This window comes from Erinaceus europaeus, chromosome 8, assembly GCF_950295315.1.
Source record: "Erinaceus europaeus chromosome 8, mEriEur2.1, whole genome shotgun sequence".
NCBI classification, from domain to species: domain Eukaryota; kingdom Metazoa; phylum Chordata; class Mammalia; order Eulipotyphla; family Erinaceidae; genus Erinaceus; species Erinaceus europaeus.
The window spans coordinates 112579696-112597453 of record NC_080169.1 but is presented as its reverse complement, the minus strand read 5'-3'; the positions used below and the strand labels follow the sequence as shown (position 1 = coordinate 112597453).

Below are 17758 nucleotides of genomic sequence, written 5' to 3'. Positions count from 1 at the left end.
TTTGTGCTTTTTCTTGTTTCCTAGTGTGTGCTTGTATAGCTATGAACTTATGAACTTCCCTCTCAGTACTGCCTTAGCTGTGTCCCAAATATTTTGATAGCTTGTGTCTCAATTTTCATTGAAGTCTTGAAACATTTTGATTTCTTCCTTGATTTCCTCTTTGACCCAGAGGTTGTTAAGAAGTGTACTGTTGAGCTTCCACATTTTGGGACTATTACTAATCTTTTATTGATTGTTAAGTGTTAGTTTCATTCCACTGTGGTCTGAGAAGATGCTTGGGATGATTTCAATGCTCTTGAATTGGCTGATGCTGTCTTTGTGGCCTAACATATGGTCTATCCTTGAGAATGACCCATGTGGATTTGAGTAAAATGTGTATTCCAGTTTCTTGGGATGAATGACTCAGAAAATGTCCAATAGTTCTAGTTTATCTATCTCTTCATTTAGCTCCCTTATGTCTTTATTGATTTTCTGCCTGGACAATCTGTCAAGTTGAGAGAGTGGGGTGTTGAAGTCCCATACTATGACTTTGTTGCTGTTAATATATTGCTGTAGCTCTTTCAGTAGACAACGTTTGATGTATTTAGATGGCTTCTCATTGGGTGCATAGATGTCAATAATTATTAAGTCCTCTTGATTGATTGATCCTCTGAGCATTAAGTAGTGTCCATTCCTATCTTTTTAAATCTTATCTATTTTAAAGTCTATCGTGTCAGATATGAGATTAGCTGTTCCTGCCCTTTTTTGTGGGCCACTGGCTTGAATGATAGTTTTCCATCCTTTCACTTTAAGTCTGTGTTTGTCTTGTTGAGTTAGGTGAGTTTCCTGTAGACAGCATATTGTTGGGTTGTGTTTTCTGATCCATCTTCCTACTCTGTGTCTTTTAATAGGTGAATTCAGGCCATTGACATTTATTTATATCAAAGATTGAAGATATTTTAATGCCATTCTTGTAGAGTTTTAGAGTGTTCTGTATATGTCCTATTTATGATGGTCTGTTTATAGAAGACCTTTCAGAACTTCTTTCAGGGCAGGCTTGGTGATAGTTGATTCCTTCAACTGTTGCTTGTCTGAGAAGGTTTTGATGCCTCCATATAGTCTGAATGACAGTATAGCAGGATATAGTAGTCTTCGTTGAAAGCTTGAAAGGCTTTCAACCAAGCACTCGATAGATATCTTGCCATTCTCTTCTGGCCTGTAGTGTTTGTGTGGAGAAGTCTGCTGCTAATCTTATGGGTTTTCCTTTGTAGGTGACTCTTTGTTTGTCTCTTGCAACCTTCAGGATCCTTTCTTTTTCCTTATTCCTTTCCATTCTAAATATGATGTGTCTTGGTGTCTTTAAGTCTGGGTTAATTCTGTTTGGGACCCTCTGGGCTTCTTGAGTCTTTATGTCTTTGTTGTTGTCTAGACTAGAGAAGTTTTCAGCTATTATGGCCTGAAGAATGCTTTCTTCCTCTCCCTTTCTTCCTCTGGCAAGCCAATAATGCGTATATTGTTTCTTTTGAAGTCATCCCATAGGTCTCTGTTGTTGTCTTCAGCATCTCTTAATCTCTTTTTGAGATCTCTTACTTCTTTTTTAGTTGTCTCTAATTCATCCTTGACCTTGCTAATTCTGTCTTCAGCCTCATTGATTCTATTCCCTCTGCCCTCTACAGTTTTCTGGAGTTCATCTATTTTGTTTCCCTGTTCTGATACTGTTTTAGCTTGTTCAGCTAGTCATGTTCTTAGCTCAGCTATTTCAGCTTTCAGCTCTCTAATAACCTTGAGATAGTTAGTGTTTTCTTCCAGAGTCTCATTTGTTGTTCCTTTTGGGGGGCTTTTAGCTGGACTGTTGTCCTGGCTAGTTTCTCCAATATTTCTTCTTGTTGGTTTACCCATTTTATATATTATGTTATGAGTTCCCTCTCTTAGTACTTTTCTTTTTTTTTAATTTTTTTTTAATATTTATTTTATTTATTTATTCCCTTTTGTTGCCCTTGTTGTTTTATTGTTGTAGTTATTATTGTTGTTGTCGTTGTTGGATAGGACAGAGAGAAATGGAGAGAGGAGGGGTAGACAGAGAGGAGGAGAGAAAGATAGACACCTGCAGACCTGCTTCACCGCCTGTGAAGCGACTCCCCTGCAGGTGGGGAGCCGGGGTTCGAACTGGGATCCTTATGCCGGTCCTTGTGCTTTGCGCCACCTGCGCTTAACCCGCTGCGCTACAGCCCGACTCCCTCTTAGTACTTTTCAAATTACTGATCACTATTTCCTGGATTGACTTGTGTCTAAGTAAGGTAAGTAAAGGGTTCACACTGGTGGAAGTTAACAGTTGTTTCAATAGCATTTTAATCCCTGAGTTGGAGCTCAGTGATTTAAAAGCCTCTTTTTTTATTTTTCTTTTTCTTCCCTGTAGGCTATGGGAGCCTGAGGGCTTCTAACTATAAGTAGGCTTCTTAACTTAACCACTGACTCCTGACCAAGAGATAAGGCAGGGTGTGGCAGAGATAGTCCGGTGGTTATGCAAAGAGACTTTCACAGCCCCACAGCTATGCCACCGAGATATAGGTCTCCTTGAATTTCCTGGTTTGATCTCTGTCCCCCAGTGTCCCTCCCTGCCGCTGCTCCAGATCCTGAGGGCAGTAGCAGTGGCGACTCAGGGTTGCACTTGGTGAGTCTCCAGGGAGTCCTCTCCTCCCTTCAGCTGTCCCCTTATTGGTGTAACAGACTGGAAGTGGTGTCTCAATTGATAGACCGTCGGACTGTTATCAGCCACTTAGTCTCTCCCTAGGCTCCTCTCTTGTCACCAGCCAAGTGTGTTTGCACTCACCAGTGATTTGGTGGGTTCCTGTAGTCATTCTAGTCTTGTCTTGTTGAGTCCCAGGTGGTATCCTTTGGCATTCCTAGTTGATCCAGGAGAGACGCTTTTTTTTTTTTTTAAGATTTTATTTATTTATTTATTTATTCATTTTTGTTGCCCTTGTTGTTTCATTGTTGTAGTTATTGTTGTTGGTGGTGGATAGGAGAGAGAGAAATAGAGAGAGGAGGGGAAGACAGAGAGGGAGAGAGAAAGATAGACACCTGCAGACCTGCTTCACCGCCTGTGAAGCGACTCCCCTGCAGGTGGGGAGCCGGGGGCTTGAACTGGGATCCTTATGCTGGTCCTTGCGCTTTGCACCACGTGCACTTAACCTGCTGCGCTACCGCCTGACTCCCTCCCCATAGCTTTTACGGATGTTTTTCCTCTGTGCTCTAGTTAACCTCTCTAGTGTTCAAGCACATTCTAGTATTGGTACTGACCATGCAGGACAAATTAAAATTTGTCATTTGCCCTATGGCACCTGAGCTACGTAGTATAATCCCTATACCCTATTTACAAAGACCATCTGTGATCCTGCTAGGATGAGGGTGCATGCTGATCAGCTATTTATTCCCAGTCCTTCTTTTACCTAAGTGCTAAGCTCTAGTTCAATGACTGGATATTACTCTGGTATAGCAGGAGCCATTGTTCCTTTATGCCTAGAAAATGGCATGACTCCTCCCCCCTTTATGGGTGCGAGAACTCAGTGGACTTTTTTTCTTTTTTAATTTTTTTTTTTTAACCAGAGCACTGCTCAGCTCTGGCTTATGGTGGTGCAGGGGATTGAACCTGGAACTTTGGAGCCTCAGGCATGAGAGTATCTTTGCATAACCATTATGCTGTCTCCCCCGCCCTCAGTGGACTTTTTAACGTTGATTCTGAAAAATGGATATTTCCCACATCCCTCCGTTTGCTAAGTTGAAATTTATTCCTATCTCTGTGGACACTGTCATAGGCCTTATATATGCCACCTGTCACACAGAAGGCAACCCATGTTTGTGAACACTGTCTCTGCCTTTGCTGCTGAGGTATTCCTTATTACACTGACTACAACCCTAAATATATTTCTAGATTAAGGTTTATTTCTTCTAAACATGCATTTTGCATGCCTTACTACCCCGCTAGATGGGTACTTGTGGAACGCCACATGTACCCTTAAAGGGGGTCATGAACAGAATACAGAGAGCTTTATATATGTTAAGTTTTGTACTGCATAATTCTAATCAGATAGCTGCTAAATGTTACTTTTCTCAACAGAGCTATTCCTTTTCTAGCAGATGCCTCCTGATTTGTCTAGTCTTTGTGATTGACGTCAATACAATTACTAACAAGGCATAGGGTATGTTTGTTCTAGTTTCTCATTCACAGGTCCTGTTTGGACCCATTCTGAACAGTTAAACCCCTCTCATCTGCGAACTCCTCACATGAGCTGACACATGGATTGCAGCCGTCCAACACCCTGCATATGCCACGATTGCCACCCAGGAGCCACTTGAACTTGGGGACACCTCTGTAAGTCTCTGTGATGGACTGTTTCTGGGTCTATTAAAGATACTAGATAACAGGTCTTCCAGCTAACAGGGACTTATCTGATACCCAGTTATTGCACCCACACTCTGAGGGGTGAAAGCAGAGCTTGCAGGGGTAACCCTTGCATCACTGAAGATTTGCTTATTTCTCCTGTGCTTATACAGACTGTACATCTTGTCCATGTCTATAATCAGAAGTGGGGAATTGTTGTGACCCTAACATGAGTTTGGGACTATTAGCATATGAATGATGTCAGCTTGAGGAGGTGCAACTGAGAAGGGAATGTATAAAAAGCACAGACTTGGAGCAGGTCACTCTTTTTGGCTGCTGCTTCTCCTGGTCAGAAGCATCTCGGTGGAGGTGCTCCATGTATGGCTACTTCTCCTGGGAACTGAACACGTGTGATTCTGCTAGCCAGTAAACTCTTTGAGACTCTTCCAGCCATGAGCAACCTATACTTCAGCTGATAACTGTTTGTTTATTGCCTCCATGGCTACCTCTGGGGCTCAGTGACTGCACTTCTAATCCCCTGCTCCTGGAGGCTTTTTTTTCCTTTTGTTGCCCTTGTTGTTTATTGTTGTTGTTGCTATTATTATCATTGTTGTTATTGCTGTCATAGTTGGATAGGACAGAGAGAAATGGAGAGAGGAGGGGAAGACAAAGATGGGGGAGAGAGAGATAGACACCTGCAGGCCTGCTTCATCACCTGTGAAGCGACTCCCCTGCAGGTAGGGAGCCGGGGGCTCGACCCAGATCCTTACGCCAGTCTGTGCACCATGTGCATTTAACCTGCTGCGCTACCACCCAGCTCCTTTTAATTGTTTATCTTATGGGACTAAACTTTTGATAACTATACTCAGACTTTAGGACCTAGCATACTCTTAATCCCTGATGATAACTGTTTTGTGTATCTACATATATGTCCCATGCTTTTCTAATGCCCTAATAAACCTTGTACTGTTTAAACCCATTCCCAGCTCTCCGCTGTGAATCCTTTTATGTGCCAAAGCCCTAAAGCTTTCCCCCCTTGTTGGTTAAATTACAACAGTCTAGCTAGCTATTTCTCAGTCCCCTGATGAGCTGTCTAGACCCACTCTCTACAAACTGCAATCACACATAAATCGTTTCCGAATCCTATTGATTCGGAACAACAACGATGCAGGCTCTGATGCAGAAGGTGGGGGCTGAGAGCCTGCCCTTTCAGCAAAGTCCAACAGATGCCTCAGCTCTGCAGAGCACACTGTTAGCAGCAAGGCTGTAAAGCGACTTGCCTCACTGAGGCTGCTACTTGGTCAATAGCATGAGGTGAGGAGGAAGGAAAAGGCAGGTCTGCTTGCAAAACTCAAGCCACAAGGAAGTGGCAGAGACGTCACCTTGACAAGGCAGCTCCCACTGCCAGCTATGATCTGTCTGACTCTGTGTGGCTGCAGAGACTGTTCTTCCTGGTGGTTTGTGAAGATTTATTTACCGTGAACTGAGGAGATAGCATAGTGGTTCTGCACAGGACTTACATGCCTGAGGCATTAAAAATCCCAGGTTTTTTGAGCCCTTGGCTCCCCACCTGCAGGGGGGTCGCGTCACAAGCGGTGAAGCAGGTCTGCAGATGTCTTTCTCTCCCCCTCCTCTCTTCATTTCTCTCTGTCCTATCCAACAACAATGACGTCAACAACAATAATAATAACCACAAAAACGGTTAAAAAATAACCAAGGCAACAAAAGGGGGGGGGGGACCTCCAGGAGCAGTGGATTCGTGGTGGAGGCAAAAAAAAAAAAAAAAAAAAAAAAAAGCCAGGTTCAATCCCCAGCACCATAGTAAGCCAAAGCTGAGCAGTGCTCTGGTAAAAACAACTTTTCTGGGGCTAGGTGATGGCGCACCTGGTTGAGTAAACATATTGCACTTCATAAGGACCTGAGTTCAAGCCCCTAGTTCCCACCTGCAGGAGGAAGCTTCTTCACAAATGGTGAAGCAGTGCTGCAGGTGTCTCTCTTCCTCTGTCTCCCCCTTCCCTCTAATAAAGATACTTTAAAAAATTTTTTAAAAGGAAAGGAAAAGGGTAGTCAGGCGGTAGCTCAGCAGGTTAAATGTAGGTGGCTCAAAACACAAGGACAGGTGTAAGGATCCCGGTTCGAGCCCCCAACTCCCCACCTGTGGGGGGGGTCACTTCACAGGAGGTGAAGCAGGTCTGCAGGTGTCTGTCTTTTTCTTCCCCATCTCTCTCCATTTCTCTCTGTCCTATCCAACAACAATGACATCAATAACAACAACAATAATAACTACAACAATAAAACAACAAGGGCAACAAAAGGGAATAAATAAATATTTTTTAAAAAAAGAAAGAAAGAAAAGGAAAAGGGGAAAGCTTTTTTATAGAAAGTACTTTTCTAGGGGCTGGGTGGTGGCGCACCTAGTTAAGTGCACATGTTATAGTACACAAGGACCCAGGTTCAAACCCCGGGTCCCCACCTGCAGGGGAGAAGCTTCACGAGTGGTGAAGCAGTGTTGCAGGTGTTTCTCTATCTCTCTCCCTCTCTATCATCCCCTCCCCCTCTCAATTTCTGGCTGTCTCTAGCTAATAAATAAATAAATTTTTTTTTTTAATTAAGAAAAAGTACTTTTCTTAGAGTAGCTTGTTAAGATAGTTCAGTAGGTAAGGTGCATGCATGTGTGAGGTTCTGGGTTTGACCCCCAGCACGAGGGGGAGCTTTATGGATGGGAGAGTAGTGTTTTGAGATTGAGTTTGAGAGAGGGAAAGAGAGAGCAGGGCTAGGGTAGATAGCATAATGGTTATGTAAAGAGCCTCTCATACCTGAGGCTCCAAAGTCCCAGGTTCAATCCCCCACACCACCATAAGCCAGAGCTAAGCAGTGCTCTGGTTTAAAAAAGAAAATTAATTAAAAAGGAGGAGAGAGAGAGAGAGAGAGAGAAAGTCAGGGTGCCTCTCCCGTTCATATGGTGCTGGGGATTAAGCAGGAGCCTCAGGCATGTAAGTCTTGTGCTCAGCCAGCTGAGCTATTTGTCCTTGTGACAGAGAGGCACACTGATGTCTTGCCTCCTCTCTCTCTCTTTAGCTCAGCAGGCAGAGAAAAGGGTTTATTATTTATTTATTGTTTGGCTTGAGACAGAGCAATTGAGGGAGAGAGAGACAAAGAGGGAGAGAGACAGAGAGATACCTGCAGCCCTGCTTCACCACTCATGAAGCTTTCCCTCTGCAGATTCCTGTGTCTTGCTCCCCCCTCTTCATTTATTAAAAATATGTACTTATTTATTTATGAGAACGATAGGAGGAGAGAGAGAAAGAACCAGACATCACTCTGGTACATGTGCTGCCGGGGATTCAACTCAGGACCTCATGCTTTATCCACTGTGCCACCTCCCGGACCACCCTCCTTCATTTTTTAAATTGCCACCAGTGTTATCACTGGAACTCAGCACCTATAGGATGAATGCTGAACTCCTGGTAGTCTTTTATTTGATAAGACAGAGATAAATTGAGAGGGAAGGGAGAGAGAGAGGAGAGAGAGAGCTTGTGGCCCTGTCTTACATGGTGTGCATGGTGATGTGTACACTTAGCTGGGTGCGTCATGGCCCAACCCCTATCACAGTCTTAAAAAAAAAAAAAAAAAAACAGGGAGTTGGGCAGTAGCGCAGCGGGTTAAACGCACGTGGCGCAAAGCACAAGGACAAGCATAAGGATCCTGGTTCGAACCCCTGGCTCCCCACCTGCAGAGGAGTCACTTCATAAGTGGTGAAGCAGGTCTGCAGGTGTCTGTCTTTCTCTCCTCCTCTCTGTCTTCCCCTCCTCTCTCCATTTCTCTCTGTCCTATCCAACTACAATGACATCAGTAACAACAATAATAACTACAACAATAAAACAACAAAGGCAACAAAAGGGAAAATAAATATTTCAAAAAAAAACAAACTTTTTTTTTTTTTTTTTACTAAAACACTGCTCAGTTCTGGCTTATGGTGGGGCTGGAGATTGAATCTAGGACCTCAGAGCTTCAGGCCTGAAAGGCTTTTCCATAACCATTATGCTACTGTCTCCCCAGACCCCCCCAAAACAATTTATTAATGAGAAAGAGAAAATCAGAGCATCACTCTGTCACATGTGATTCTAGGGGCTGAACTTGGGACCTCATGCTTGAGAACCGAGTGATTTATCCACTGCGCCCCATCCTGAGCTGTTCTGTCCCTCTAGCTCTAAAAATCCACAGTAAGGATTGAGTCAGGGAGGCAACTCAGCAGAACCACATGTGTGGGAGGCTCTGGATTCATTCCTCCAACACCACACAAAAGAAGACATTCTAGTGGCCTGGGAAGTGGCTCAGTGGCTACAGAGTCGGCCCTAAGACCTTAAAGTCCCAGGGGCTAAGCGGTGGCGCACCTGGTTAAGTGCGTAGTTACAATGCACAAAAACCCAGGTTCACACTCCTGGTCCCCACCTGCAGGGGGGAAGCTTCACAAGAAAGTGAAGCAGTGCTGCAGGTGTCTCTGTCTTTCTGCCTACTTGCCCCTTCCCACTCAGTTTCTCTCTGCTTCTATCCAATAAATAAATAAAATATTGAAAACAAAACAAAATATGAGGTCCTAAATTCATTCCAGGGCATTGCATGTGCCAGTGTTATGCTCTGGTTCTGTGTCTGTCTGTGTCTCTATCATTAGTTAAGAGAGAGAGAGAGAGAGAGAGAAGCGCCAGGTGGTGGCGCACCTGGTTAAGGGCACACATTACAGTGTGCAAGGATCTGGGTTCAAGCCCCTGGTCCCCATCTGCAGAGGGAAAGCTTCGTGACTGGTGAAGCAGGGCTGCAGGTGTCTCTCTGTCTCTCTCTATCACCCCTTTCCCTCTTGATTTCTGGATGGCTGTCTCTATCAAATAAATAAAGATATAAAATAATTTTAAAGGGGAGGCAGAAAAGAAAGCCACTTTCAGAAGTCAGGCGGTAGTGCAGCTGATTAAGCGCACATGGCTCGAAGGGCAAAGACTGGCATAAGGATCCCAGTTCAAAACCCAGGCTCCCTCCCTACAGGAGGGTTGCTTTACAAGCCTGAAGCAGGTCTGCAGGTGTCTGTCTTTCTCTCCCCTTCTCTGTTTTCTCCTCTCTCCATTTCTCTCTGGCCTATCCAACAACAACAACAGCAATGGCAACAATAAACACAATAGGGCAACAAAATGGGGAAAGTGGCCTTCAGGAGCAGTGGATTTGTAGTGGAGGCACCCTAGAGGCAGAAAGAAAAAAAAAAAAGAGGGGGGGATTGGATGGTAGCTCAGCCAGTTTAGTGCATGGCACAAAGCACACGGACTGGCTTAAGGATCCGGGTTCCAGCCCTGCAGGCGAGTCGCTTCACAGGTGGTGAAGCAAGTCTGCAGGTATCTCTCTTTCTCCCTCTCTGTCTTCCCCTCCTCTCTCCATTTCTCTCTGTCCTATCCAACAACAATGGCATCAATAACAACAATAATAACCACAACAATGACAAAAAACAACAAGGGCAACAAAAGGGAAAAAATAGCCTCCAGGAGCAGTGGATTAGAAGTGCAGGCACCCAGCCCTAGCAATAACCCTGGAGGCAAAAAAAAAAAAAAAGAAAAGAAAAAATGGGAAAGAAGTAGAAACGCAAAGCAGAAATTGACTGAGTTTGGAGTATGGCACCAAAGTAAGAAAGCAGAAGTACACTAGAGTTTGCAGTGAGTACCTCCCTAATACTTCCTCTCCACTTTTCCAAGCTTTGGGTCCATGATTGCTCAACAATTTGTTTGGCTTTGTATGTTAACTCTCTTTTCAGTCACCAGGTTCCAGGTGTCATCAGGATGCCAGCCAGACTTCCCTGGATTGAAGACCCCACCAATGTGTCCTGGAGCTCAGCTTCCCCAGAGACCCACCCTACTAGGGAAAGAGAGAGGCAGACTGGGAGTATGGACCGACCAGTCAACACCCATGTTCAGCGGGGAAGCAATTACAGAAGCCAGACCTTCTACCTTCTGCAACCCACAATGACCCTGGGTCCATGCTCCCAGAGGGATAGAGAATGGGAAAGCTATCGGGGGAGGGGGTGGGATATGGAGATTGGGCGGTGGGAACTGTGTGGAGTTGTACCCCTCCTACCCTATGGTTTTCTTAATTAATCCTTTCTTAAATAAAAAAAAAAAAAAAGAAAAGAAAAAATGGGAAAGAAAAGAAAGTCATTCTTACTCATCTATGCCCATCAGACTCTGTGTGTGTGTGTGTGTGTGTGTGTGTGTGACGGGATCAGCCAGCCAGGGGCGCCTCCATCTACAGCCCCTGGCCCCCTCCCAGGCCTCCTGAACAGGGCCTTGGAATCTGCATCCACACCAAGTGTCGTCATCCCTAGCCCCTTCTACAGGGAATCTGCTGGGAATTTCGTGGCCCACTCCTGGGGCCCCTGGAGCACCCGGCAGGGGCGGGAAGCGGGGAATTCCTCGCCTAGGTGGTGGGTGCAGGGAGAAGCGCCCCGCCAGAGTCCTACCGATGAGCATGGTGACCAGGTTGGCAGCCGCATACTTCTCGATCTCATGGATCCAGTGGGGCACCGACTCGAAGGTGCAGCGCCGCGTCAGGTCATAGGCGATGATGGCGGCGTGGGCGCTGCGGTAGTAGCTCTGCGTGATGGTGCGGAAGCGCTCCTGGCCTGCGGTGTCCCACACCTGCATCTGCACAAGGGAGGGGGGGCTCGTAAGGCGACCTCTTGACAGCTGGGAACAGGCTACTGTGTCATCTGAATAAATATAGGGGGTCTGGTTAAGAAAAAAAAAAAGACTAAAAGGATGGGGGTGAGGGGAGATAGCATAATGGTTATGCAAAGAGACTCATGCCTGAGGCTCCAAAGTCCTAGGTTCAACCCTCCACACCACCATAAGCCAGAGCTGAGCAGTGCTCTGGTTAAAATAAATTAAAAAATTAAAGATATATATAGGGGGGCGGGTCATGGCACACCAGATTAAGTGCACACAGGACCTGTGCAAGGATTTGGGTTTGAGCCCCCACAGGGACACTTTACAAGTGGTAAAGCAGGCCTGCAGGTATCTCTTTCTTTCTCCCTCTCTGTCTACCCCCCAATTTCTCTCTGTCCTATTTAATAAAGTGGGGGGGGGATGAGGGGGGTAGGTAGCTTTTTTTTTTTTTTTTTGCCTCCAGGGTTATTGCTGGGGCTTGGTGCCTGCACCACGAATCCACTGCTCTTGGAGGCTATTTTTTCCCCTTTTGTTGCTCTTGTTTTTTTGTTGTTGTGATTATTATTGTTGTTTTTAATGTTGTCATTGTTGGATAGGACAGAGAGAAATGGAGAGAGGAGGGGAAGATAGAGGGGGGAGAGGAAGAAAGACACCTGCAGACTTGCTTCACCACTTGTGAAGCGACCCCCTGAAGTGGAGAGCCAGGGCTCGAACCAGGATCCTGATGCCAGTCCGAGAGCTTTGTGTCATGTGTGTTTAACCACTGCGCTACCGCCTGACCCCTAGCATAATGGTTTTGCAAAGAGACTCTTTAAAAAAAAATTATTTCCTTTTGTTGTACTTGTTGTTTTATTGTTGTTGTTACTGGATAGGACAGAGAGAAATGGAGAGAGGAGGGGAAGACAGAGAGGGGGAGAGAAAGACACCTGCAGACCAGCTTCACCGCCTATGAATCCACTCCCCTCAGGTGGGGAGCCGGGGGCTCGAACCAGGATCTTTATGCAGGTCCTTGCGCTTTGTGCCACCTGCGCTTAACCCGCTGCCCTACTGCCCGACTCCCGCAAAGTGACTCTTATGCTAGAGACACTAAAGTCCCATGTTCAGTTCCTCACATCACTATAAGCCAGAGCTAGGGCTGAACAGTGCTCTGGTAAAGAAAAGAAATGAGGGAACTGGGCGGTGGCGCAGTGGGTTAAGCGCGCATGGCGCAAAGCATACTGACTGGCATCAGGATCCTGGTTTGAGCCCCAGCTACCCACCTACAGAGAAGTCATTTCACAAGCGGTGAAGCAGGTCAGCAGGTGTCTATCTTTCTCTCCCCATCTCTGTCTTCCTCTCCTCTCTCCATTTCTCTCTGTCCTATCCAACAACAACAACAATAATAACAATGGCGATAAGCAAGGGCAACAAAAAAGAAAAAATAGAAAAGAAAATAAATGAAAAAAATTGAGGGAAGCTTTGGTGCTGTTCTCTCTTTTCTCTTTCTCTCTCTCTCTCCTTCCTTATCTCTTTGCTATCTTTGTTTTTTCAATATGTTTTTATTTATTTCCTTTTGTTGCCCTTGTTGTTTTATTGTTGTAGTTATTATTGCTGTTATTGTTGGATAGGACAGAGAGAAATGGAGAGAGGAGGGGAAGACAGAGAAGGAAGAGAAAGAGACTTGCAGACCTGCTTCACCGCCTGTGAAGGGCCTCCCCTGCAGGTGGGGAGCCGGAGGCTTGAACGGGGATCCTTACGTTGGTCCTTGCGCTTTGTGCCATGTGCGCTTAACCCGCTGTGCTACCGTCAGTGGGGCTGGGTTGTGGCAAACCCAGGTAAGTGCACATACTACAATGTGCAAGGAGCCTCAGAAGGACCCGGGTTCAAATCCCCACTCCCCAATTACAAAGGGGACACTTCACTAGCAGTGAAAGCAGTCAGCAGGTGTCTATTTCTCTCTCTCTCTCCCTCTCTCCCTTTCTGTCTCCACCTCCTCTCTCATTTTCTCTCCATCCTAACAAATAAAATAGGAAAGAAAAGAATGACTACTAGAAGTGGTGGGTTTGTAGTATTGACTTTGAGCTCCAGTGATAACCCTGGAGGCAAAAACAAAACAAAACGCCTTGCGAAGAGTGGGCTGTACCCACTGAGCCCTCTGCTGGCTGCCAGAAGTTCTCTTCACTGCTACTCAGACTTAATTGGCATCCCAAACAAGATCCAGTCATTCCATTTCATCAGCCTTTGCACTCTTTGTAATCGGGGATCGGGTGGTGGTGCCCCGGGTTAAGTGCACATAGTATGAACTCTGTAATCAAACGACTAAAAGACAGTATCTTGCATTTATCATCACAATCTGTTCCTTAATCATGAGTGACGACTGATGTCTCTGTACACGTTTTAAGGGGGCACTTATAAAATTTGTCAAGTAGCAGTTTGGGCCAATTTGAATTATCAGCTTTTTGTATTTGGTTGTTGGCCTTCTCAGCTCCTTATCAGGGCTTGTATGACATTAAGGAACTTAGTGGAGCCAGGTAGCGGGCTGTGCACTGTTTGAGTGAACAGGTTCCTTTGCACAAGGACCTGAGTTCAAGCCCCCAGCCTCCACCTGCAGTGGGAAGCTTCAGGAAAGGTGAAGCTGGTCTGTAGGTATCTCTGTTTCTCTCTCTCTCTCTTTGTAAAAATACTTTTATATATTTACTATTGGATAGAGATAGAGGGAAATTAAGGGGGGGGAGGTAGAGAGGGAGAGAGACATCTGCAGCCCTGCTTCACCACTCGTGAAGCTTTCCCCCTGCAGGTGGGGATGGGGGCTTGAACCTGAGTCCTTGTGCACTGTAATGTGCACACTTAACCAGGTATGCCACCGCCTGGCCCGTTTCTCTCTCCCTCTCTATCTTCTATTTCCCTTTCAACTTCTCTTGGTCTCTATCCAATAAAATAAAAATAAATAAAATATTTTTTAAAAAGAAAAGAAAAGAAATTAGCCAAGTGGATAAAGTACTGGACTCAAGCACAAGGTCCTGAGTTAGGTCCCTGGGGTTGCATGTACCAGATTGATGCTCTTATTCTCTCTCTGGTTCATGAAACAAAATAAATCTTAAAAAAAAAAAAAGGCATTGCAAAGGGTATGCTTCAAAAACAATGAAGCAGGTCTGCAGGTGTCTATTTTTCTCCCTCCCGTCTCAATTTCTCTCTGTCCTGTCAAATAAAATAGAAAGAAAAAAAGAAGCAAAACAAAAGGAAAAAAATGGCCACTGGAAGTGGTAGATTCCTAGTGCTAGCACTTGTTATAGTGGTAACCCTGGTTGCAATAATAAATAAATAGATAGCATTAGGGAGTCGAGCAGTAGCACAGCGGGTTAAGCGCAGGTGGCGCAAAGTCCAAGGACCGGAGTAAGGATCCTTGTTCGAGCCCCTGGCTCCCTACCTGCAGGGAAGTCGCTTCACAAGCGGTGAAGCAGGTCAGCAGGTGTCTTTCTCTCCCCCTCTCTGTCTTCCCCTCCTCTCTCCATTTCTCTCTGTCCTATCCAACAACGATGACAACAATAATAACTATAACAATAAAACAATGGCAACAAAAGGGAATAAAAAATATTTTTAATGGCATTAAATATTAATCACTTATCAAATCCTCAGTCTGCAATTTTTTTTTTTAAGATTTATTTATGAAAGATAGAGAGGCCTGGGGAGACATCAGAATAGTTCCGCAAATGACTTTCATGTCTGAGGCTCTGAGGTCCCAGGTTTAATCCCCAGCACCACCATGATCCAGAACTGAGCAGGGCTCTGGAGTCTCTTTCTTCCTCTCTTACTTCCTCACACCCCTTTTTAAAATTTCTTTATTGGGGGATTAATGTTTTAGAGTTGACAATAAATACGATAGTTTGTACATGCATAACATTTCTCAGTTTTCCACATAACAATGCAAACACCACTAGGTCCTCTGTCATCATGTTCCAGGACCTGAACCCTGCCCCCAACCCACCCCAGAGTCTTTTTTTTTTTTTTTTAAGATTTTATTTATTTATTCATGAAGAAGATAGGAGGAGAGAGAAAGAACCAGACATCGGCCTGGTACATGTATTGCCGGGGATTGAACTCAGAACTTCATGCTTGAGAATCCAAGGCTTTATCCACTGCACCACCTTCTGGACCACCCCAGAGTCTTTTACTCTGGTGCAATACACCAACTCCAGTCCAAGTTCTGCTTAGTGTTTCCCCATCAGATCTTGGTTTTTAACTTCTGCCTATGAGTGAGATCATCCCATATTCATCCTTCTGTTTCTGATTTATCTCATCATGATTTCTTCAAACTCCATCCAACATGGGCTCTCTCTTTTTCTCATTCTTTCTTTCTCTCTGTTTCTCTTTCTCCTTAAAATAAATAAATAAACAGATATATAAATAAATAAAATATTTTTAAAAAGAAAGGAAAGGGGGACTGGGTGGTTCAGCAGGTTAAGTGCACAGTGCACACACACTTAGACTAAGTCCCCGCTCCTCAGCTTCAGGCGGGATGCTGCAGTTGTCTCTCTTTCTTTTTCTTTCTCCCTTTCTATCTTTCTCTCCCCTCTCAATTTCTCTCTGTCCTATCAAATAAAGGGGGAAAAAAAAAAGGGAATAAATGGCTGCTAGGAGCAGTGGATTTGTCGTGCCCGCACCAAACCCCAGCTACGACCCTGGTGGTAGAAAGAGAGAGAGACAGAGAGAGAGAATGAGAGTGAGAATCATTGTGGCACATGTGATGTCAGGGATCGACTGCTAACTCAGGACCTCATGCGTGACAGTCCAACACTTTACCCACCACACCACCTCCTGGACTGTAAGTATTTCTTTTCACATCCTCGTTTATCTTTTCACTTTGCATAGGGATATTAGACTCTGCAGAAATCTAACCTCTGAATAGTTACAGAGAGGTGTATAACTCTGACCCTTATATAGATTGAGCAATATTTTTCTTTATGATTTCCCCCCATGTGCACTTTTCCCATGCCTTCTCCTCTTCTGGTACTTGAGTAATTTTTCTTTCTTTTTTTTTGTTGTTAGGGACAGAGAGAATTGGGGATGGAGATACAGAGAGAGAGAGGGCAGAAAGACCCCTACAGACCCGCTTCATCACTCGTGAAGCTTTCCTCCTGCAGGTGGGGGTCAGGGGCTTGAACCTGAGTCTTTGCACATGGTGACCTGTGCTTGGCCCCTGTGATTTCATATTTTAATTTAAAAAAATATTTATTTATTCCCTTTGTTATTATTGTTGTTGTTGATGTCATTGTTGGATAGGACAAAGAGAAATGGAGAGGGGGAGAGAAAGACACCTGCTTCACCGCCTGTGATGTGACTCCCCTGCAGGTGGGGAGCTGGGGGCTTGAACTTGGATCCTTACGCTGGGTCCTTGCGCTTTGCACCACGTGCGCTTAACCTGCTGTGCTACCGTCCGACTCTCAATTTCATATTTTAAAAGACTGATGTATTTAGCTGTGAGGCGGGGGAAGAGGAGGGAAAGAAAATGTGAGCCAGAGCATTACTCAGGCCTGTGGAGTGGTAGAGATGCAAGCCCTGTGCCCTCTCATGTTGGTCTCTAACCCTTGTTCTCTTGGGTGGGCATGCGTCTCTGTGAGGAGGGACTCCGACCCAGAGAGCCGGGCTGACCAGGGCCCCTCTGACCTTGACTTTCTTGCCGTCAATGTCCAAGGAGCGCACGGTGAAGTCCACACCGATGGTGTTCTGCTGGTTCTCCGTGTAGACCCCAGATTTGAAGTGCTGCACCACACAAGTCTTGCCCACATTGGAGTCGCCAATGAGGATGACCTTGAACAAATAGTCGAAGTTCTCGTCCTCTGCACGGGCAGAGCTGGAGAAGTACATGGCTCTCCGGAACAGGCCTAAGGAGAGAGGGAGGGACTCAGTCTCCTCAGAATACTGTGCCCCAGTATGGTTCCGTAGCCCCCATGTCCACTTGGTCGATTCCAAATTATATTCCTCCATGAGGATAATTTCTGGAACCATCCGTTCCACCCCGGTTCCATGGCTGCCAGTTCTTAGCAACATCGCCCCGCCAGATATTCGTCAGGATGCGGCATCATCTAAGTTCATTTCCCACGTCTACGCTCGACCGGACCTGCCAATATACGCGGATATCTTCGCCCACCCTGTCCAACGCTTGACGTCTCGTCACCCAATCTGGTCCCCTACGCCTACACTGAACTTCTCTGTTCCAGACTCTTGGAAACAGCTGGCAATCAGCTGAGGTCAAGAACAAACACCTCATCACAGACCCCTGCAAGCGTCAACCCGGCTTTGACCTAGCACGTTATGACTGGGCCCTCTTCCATCGCTATCAAACAGGCCATGGCCGGTGCGCCGCTATGTCCCATCGCTGGGGAGCCAGAGACGACCCGAACTGCCCCTGCGGCTCCAGACAGACTATGACCCACATAGTCAACGACTGCCACCTCTCCAGATTCAAAGGAGGTCTCGAAACTTTACATCAGGCTCAACCTGACGCTGTTGACTGGCTACGGAAGAAGGGCAAACGCTAGAAGATGAAGTCTCCTCAGTCAGCCACCCCTGACCCGGGGGTGGCTGGGGCATTGGCACTGTGTGTGTACATCCTCAGAATGAAGAGGTTCTTTTGTGATAAATTATTTATTTTGGATAGAGAACTGCAGCATTGTTTCATAGCATGTGAAGCTTTCCTCCTGCAGGTGGCGGCAATGGGTCT

The 17758-nt window shown here is 45.6% G+C and overlaps 1 protein-coding gene across 6 annotated transcripts in view; it reads right to left on the bottom strand.

Moving 5' to 3' along the window:
• RAB19 (RAB19, member RAS oncogene family) overlaps positions 1-17758 on the bottom strand; it is a 47069-nt gene that overhangs the window by 18744 nt on the left and 10567 nt on the right. For 5 of the 6 annotated variants that reach the window (XM_060196693.1, XM_060196697.1, XM_060196696.1 and 2 more), the window contains 2 exons: positions 16702-16919; positions 10854-11037 (listed from right to left, as the gene is read on the bottom strand). In XM_060196693.1, coding sequence (XP_060052676.1) covers positions 10854-11037; positions 16702-16902 — 385 coding nt within the window. In that variant the 5' untranslated portion in view covers positions 16903-16919. The remainder of the gene's footprint in view (positions 1-10853; positions 11038-16701; positions 16920-17758) is intronic. The other variant, XM_060196692.1, reaches the window with a different exon arrangement.